The sequence below is a fragment of the Hydra vulgaris genome, chromosome 12, assembly GCF_038396675.1.
Source record: "Hydra vulgaris chromosome 12, alternate assembly HydraT2T_AEP".
Classification (NCBI taxonomy): domain Eukaryota; kingdom Metazoa; phylum Cnidaria; class Hydrozoa; order Anthoathecata; family Hydridae; genus Hydra; species Hydra vulgaris.
The window spans coordinates 40,784,684-40,791,434 of record NC_088931.1 but is presented as its reverse complement, the minus strand read 5'-3'; the positions used below and the strand labels follow the sequence as shown (position 1 = coordinate 40,791,434).

General features: G+C 29.6%; 1 protein-coding gene across 1 annotated transcript; it reads left to right on the top strand.

Moving 5' to 3' along the window:
- Nucleotides 1-458: 458 nt before the first annotated feature.
- Nucleotides 459-2,481, top strand: LOC124807749 (vesicular GABA transporter-like). Its single transcript, XM_065813257.1, has 2 exons — nucleotides 459-626; nucleotides 894-2,481. The coding sequence occupies exons 1-2, from the start codon at nucleotides 611-613 to the stop codon at nucleotides 2,399-2,401; spliced, it is 1,524 nt and encodes a 507-aa protein (XP_065669329.1). The 5' UTR covers nucleotides 459-610; the 3' UTR covers nucleotides 2,402-2,481.
- Nucleotides 2,482-6,751: the final 4,270 nt, after the last annotated feature.

Here is a 6,751-nt window from a genome sequence, read left to right as displayed (position 1 = left end):
CTTTGAGAACATTCGTTGGCTAATCTCTAGCTTTTCTAGCAAGGTCATTTGTCCTGATTGGCAAATCGCTATCTTTATCGTTACGAGTTGTTGCTATCTTATTGCTAGGTTATTTAGCTAGAATCCTTGTAGCTAAATGTTGATTTAATTATAAGTTGATTTATAATTTATTAAAGACACTAGCTTCAACTAAATCAATTTAAAACTAAATAGACCAAGATTAGTTGAGCTCTGGTTGTTATGTTATACATATGCATGTGTAATATTTTTATTTGTTCTACCTTTGAATATCAAGTTTTAGAAAAACAATAACCATATTGATACACTTATAAAAGTGTAATATGAGAGTATCACTGTTTATAAAATTTCTAACCATATCGTCACTCAAGGATTAACAACTTAATAAGGATATTTGTTTTTGGTTTTTTGCAAAGCAAATGTCAACAAAAGTTGCTACTAATCTGTAAAACGGCTCAAAAATAATCTATAGTTAACAGTTACCAATTATTATATTGATGATGTTTATGATCATGCAAAACCAAACAAATCAAATGTTAACACATTAGATTATTGAAAAAATTGGAGTAGAGTTTTTAAAATTAGCAAAAAAATGGAGCCTGATTCAAGTAAATATTTTCAAGCTATGCTTACTGTTTTTAAAAGCTCTTTTTATTTGTAAATATATTTTTTTCTTTCTACTTATATATTTTTGACATCTTTAAACTTTTGTAGTAAGTTAGTCTCATAAAGTATTTTCCAACTGTTCTAAACTATTATTTACTAAACTGAAGCGCTTTAAAGACATTTAGTTAAATACAAAATTTTATATTTTCAAGACAACTCATTTTATTTATTTTTATATACTCAAGTATTTTTTTTCAAATATTATTTAGATAAGAGCAATCAGTTTGAAGTTTCTGAAAATGTTGATAACTTTAGCGTAAATTTTCAAAATTCTTACGATTATTACAAACCAAAAAGTGTGAGTTTTGGTGTGAACAGTCAAGTAAACGAAAAATCTGTTCTGCTCTCCGGCAAAACAGACCAAAAAGCAAGATTTGACGCAAACGCATCTTTTTTTCAATCTAGCCATGTTTTGACACAAAGCAGCATACTTGGATTTAATAGTGCAACAGTAGCGAGAATTGGTCAAAAAGATTTTGAAGCATCAAAAACTGTATCATTAGTTCACATTCCTTCTGATGACAGACGCATTTCAAATATTATATTTTTCTTTTCTAGTCAAAGTATGATTACAAGTTTATCGGTGTATGCTTTGCCATTTCTAACGGCACACTACGGAGTAACTGCTCTTGTAATGATTGCGGTAATTGGTGCGCTCATGTGTTACACGTGCATGTTAATAAACGAATGTCAGTATCAAGTTTCTAAAGATGGTGTTAAAAAACGAGTGTACCAAAGCTATGTTGATATGGGTAGCGATTGTATTTCGTGGCATGGAGAAACCATAATGAAGTTTTTTGTTGCAAGCAATGTGATGTCAGATATTTATATATTAATTTTTTGTTCTCAAATAACAGTTGATTTACTACGAAACGTTGTACACTTTGATAAACGAATCTGGGCAGTTTTATGGATTTGCGCTGCATTTCCCCTCTTTTTTATTCCACGCATGTCAATTTTATCATGGTTTGGTTTTTTCTCTTTAGGATTTTTTGTTGTTGGCACTATTTTAGCATTTGTGCTTATGGTAACAAAATGGCAAGAATGGACTTATCAACACATGAACCCAACATTTTCCATAAACCATTTTTTTATTGGGTTCGGAATCATAATAAACTCTTACAATCTCCATCTTGCAATTCCAGTTATGGAAGCAACAATGATTCATCCAGAAAAATATAAAGTAATAACATGCGCATCTTATGGAATTTGTACTATTATAAAGGTTATATTTTCTAGTGTCGGTGCCTTAAGTTTTGGGATTTTAACGCAAGGATCCGTATTGAGCAATTTCGAAGGAACGGCGTTCGCTATGACTATCCCTACACTAATTGCTATAAGTATGTACTTAATGTATCCAACTTCTGTTTTTGTTGTTTTTGATATGGCAGACAACTTTCTACTTCCAAAATTACCATACTTTAACAAAAGTACCAATAAAAGGAAACTTTGGATTTTCATATCAAGATTTTTGACAACAGGATTTATACTTTTAGTCACCATTTGTGTTCCTAACTTTGAAATGGTAACTAGTTTTGTTGGAAATGTTCGCGGTACATTTATAACTATTATATTGCCTGTATATTTTTACCTAAAGATACGCAGAAGACACCTTTCACTTTTTAGTAAAATATTTCATTGGATGTTAATAATAGTTTCTTTTGTTTTTGGATTTGCAGGAGCTTCATTTGCCATATACGGTATTGTCAAAGGATAAAAACACATATGACGCATTCAAAATTTTGTTGTAGTTTATTGTTGCAATAACATAACTCTAGCTAATCCCATTTCTGTTTATGACCGTGCATGTTGTTTTTGTTGTTTATTAAAAAGAACACAGATTTATCAATTGAGGTTAAGGTAGAGTTTGTAACCTCTTGCTATAATTTAAATCCCGAATTCTTTGTATTGCATTTACCTTGTCCTGGCTACTCAGGGTTTTCCCGGGATTTTTAATCACCTGTTCTGGAAAGATATTAGCATTTTATTTTAGGGAAATTTTAAGAAAATTGTCATAAGACAATAAAAACAGGTTTAAACGAAATACTTTTATACATGTATGTATAATATTATTGAAAATCATATTATACATAATTAATTAATAAATTATAACAAAAATTATAAATAAATTATAATTTTTTTAAGATATATTATACACATGCAGTTATTTTGATTATTTTTAAAATACTTATTGAGGAAGCAGAACGCATTCAAAGTTTCATCGCCCAAACGACTACTTATATTTGTTGCAAAAAGTCCGGCTGCAGAAAAAGCACGTTCAGATTTTTAATTAATATGCTTAATAGTCATTGAAAATTTATACACTCTTTGCAAAAATTCACTATGTGTTCCTCCAATTTCAAAGAACAGCACTTCCTTTTGTATTTTTACCGACAGAGTCTCACAGCAAATTGGACAAACGAATTTTCAAGAGCAAAAGATAAAGGTTCAGTAGGAGAGCCAGAAGAATCAGAAATAGTTGTGAGCGGTGCCTCATTTGAATCACAAGTCATCATAACGTTGTGAGTATCTTTAACTTTTTTTTAAATGAAAATTGTAGCAACATTGGCTGTAAACAAGATAGCATCCCGACGGCAAAGATAGTTAACTGTTGTCTTAACTGGGACTAGCGCATTAATGATAGCAAATACAATTTTATTCTCATTAAATATTTGTATAGAACTTTTTAATAAATAGGCGCGTTGAAGCATTTACAAAAGAGTGTTTCGTCAAAAGCATTGACAAAAGAATGTTCCGTCTTGTATTTTTAGAAAAACATTGATAAAAGAATGTTCCGTCTTGTCTTGCAGCTTTTTATTTATTAGTATTTTGGCTATTTACTTTCCAAATTTAGCCTCAACATATCTCTGCAAGATATCTTTTTTGCAACAAACGTCGGCAAGTTATCTTTTTTTGTTGGTGATCATCTGAAATTGCTATTATTTTTCATACCTTTTTAATCACTGAGCAGCAAGTTACCTCAATAACATCACATTGGTTTCCTCAATGCCTGTAATTACTAGCATTAAGATCAACCATACCATTATTGTCAGAAAAATCATCATCCTCGAAAAAGTTACTCTCTGAAAAATTGTCTTCTATATTTGATTGTTGGTCTTCGACTAAAACCTGATCTACTTCTCTTTCTATATCCTGCTTTTGATATAGTACTTTAATAACGACAGTTGCACAAAACATTACTGTTGCTTTGCAGGTAATAATCTTTTTTTAAATCACACTTGGTATTCTAGTCATAACACCAGTAATATCTTTTCGCAGACATTGATCCTGTTATACGTAACCGTAGCTCTAGAAGTGACATTTTTGTGCCGGTAAATATATGTTCAAATAGCGACAGTTACGTAGTGATGTCCAATATGTAGTGGTGTTGTATATTACTAGGACAGCTTATAACATTGAACAAGATCCCATCAAACGCTGTTAATTGTGCAAGTGTAGTAGGTAGTGGTTTTTTTTTCTAGCTTCAGGAATGGAAAATAATTGGTAAATATTTTTGTTGTTATTGTTGTTGTTGTTGTTTGTGGTTCATTTAGTGTGCTTTCTAAAATAGTTGCAGGTGTGAGGTTGACTTTATGGACGGCATGTAAGCGTGTATTTTTGACCTTTTGTTGAGCCGACTCCAATTTTTAAAATATTTTTCCTGTCAGTATATTTGCAAGGCTGTCTGCCCTTTTTCTCCTCGTGATATATTTTTCCGAACAGCAGAATAACTTTTTTTTGTCATGTTCTATGTAAAAAGCCATAATAATTTAAGAATATTTTAATTAATTAAAACCAGAACTATAAAATAGTCACAAAAAATAACGTCTATTCAAGATAAAAATTGTATGAAATTTGAATAGATGCAACTAAGCACCAACATTTAATGTAGTTGCAAATTACAATATTCAAAAATTAATTGCAAGAAGTTTGAATTAATAATGTTCGAATTTGATTACAATCAAACAATAAAAAAAAAATCAAGATTTGGCAACATAAAAGTAGTCAAATAGCAGAAATTTAAATTCAAATAAGGTTCCACTAAATACGATTTAAAAAGTATTAACTTAAAGAAGCTGTAAGTTATTTTTCGTTTTAAGATTAAAAAGTGCTTAACTCAGGGATTTCGGGAATATTAAAAACTGCGGGATTCCAGGATCCTGGGATTCTCAACCCTAGATCAATGTTTTAATTGTCTTGTTTCAATTGACTCAAATTCAAGCTACTAAAGTTGACTATAGTATGTTAAATTGTTAAGGTGGAGAATTTTTCTTGTGAATCAATTTTGCTTATTCTCAACTGCTTTCATTAGATCAATTTAATACGGCGTCCAAAATGGAAGCAATATTCTACGATTGGCCTAATATATGTAGTGAAGGCTCATACTAAGATACTAAACCTCGAGAATTAAAGCAATTTAAAATAAGGTATGCTTTAGTATTAGCTGTATGGATGATGTTTGAAATACTAAAAATTAAAGTGAAAATCTAGAGTTACACCCAGATCTTTTGGATTAAGAGACCTAAAACGTGATCTCCTAACTTATAGTTGAAAATATTAGATTATCTTTATGAAGCAAGCACAATCTTATGTACAAAACATTTACTAGTAGCAATAGGTAGTTACCATGTTTCTGACTATACTATAACTTTACCAAGAACTTTAACTAAGTGGTGGCTATGATTCATGTTGCGAAATAAACTGTATCATTTAATCTCATCGGCATAAAAGCTTTAAATAGCAATCAAGATGTTAACTGTAGCTGTTAAATCATCAATAGTAAGAATAATTCTGGACCTAACACGCTGTCTTCAGGAACTCCTCTAATGAAACGAGTTGATAATGAACTTCCAACCTAAGCTTGTTGATATCTATTGGTGAGATGTGCAGCAATCTTATTTATTGAATTAGTCTTATTTTAAACTAAGTTAAGCAAGTTTAGGATGAAATACAGAATTAAATGCTTTTTGAAAGTCAGTGTTTAAAACATCTGTTGTTAAATGTTTGTCTAATGTAATACTCCAAACATTTACAGATTTTGAAAAATTTGTACAAGTAGAACGTTTCTTGTTTAATACTTAATGATATCCAAGTTAATATTTAGTTATTTTAAAAACTTAACCTGTGAAGTTAATTCATTATTTAGGGTAAAGTTATATATTAATAATGAAGTAAGCTAAGTTTCTTAATGTAAACAGCTAACTTAAAAAGTGACTATAAAAAATGGTTGTTTTGACATAATTAAGACCATAAACAATCTAGGGCAGTATTCACGTCTCTCCGCTAAGCTTAGCGGAGTTATAGTCTAAAATTTCATCAGTACTTTTTTAAGTGAATATGTTAAAAAATTTTAAACAAATAAATTCAAATAAAACTATTATCAAAATAAACCCTTTACGTTTACAAATTAAAAAATTATATTTTTAAACATTTTTTCAAAACAATACAGTTGAAAAGAAATTTTTTATCTCTCCATTAAATTTAACTCTCCGTTAAATTTAATGGAGAGATACAGCCCCAGGTAGTTTAACAAATGAATTTTAATCATTTAAATGATTGAAAGAATTAAATAATTTACGTAACTAGTTTATGCAGATCATTTGAGTTTTTAAAAATACGTTTTAAAGACTGTTTTATTTTTCTCTTTCAATTATTTGCAAGCAACTTAACACACACACACACACACACACACACACACACACACACACACACACACACACACACACACACACACACACTTAGTTGTGCTTTTTGAAAATGTGTACATAGTTTATTTATACATTACACATATATTGACAGAAAAATAGGCGCAATCATTGCGTAAAATGGTTTATTGAGTTAATCACGATAAATAAGTTTTTAATATATAGAATTTATAAATATTATAGAAGTAATCTTGTTTTTTTTTGTGTTTTGATAAAGTTTTTGTAAGTTTGTAAATTTATAGAAAAAGAATTAGTTATACCAAATTTGTAAATTTGGTATAACTAATTGCTTTTCTGAAAATATTTCTGGTACTTTTGTATTAGTTTCGGCTCCGGTATTTGTAAAACAAGCAATTTGCACT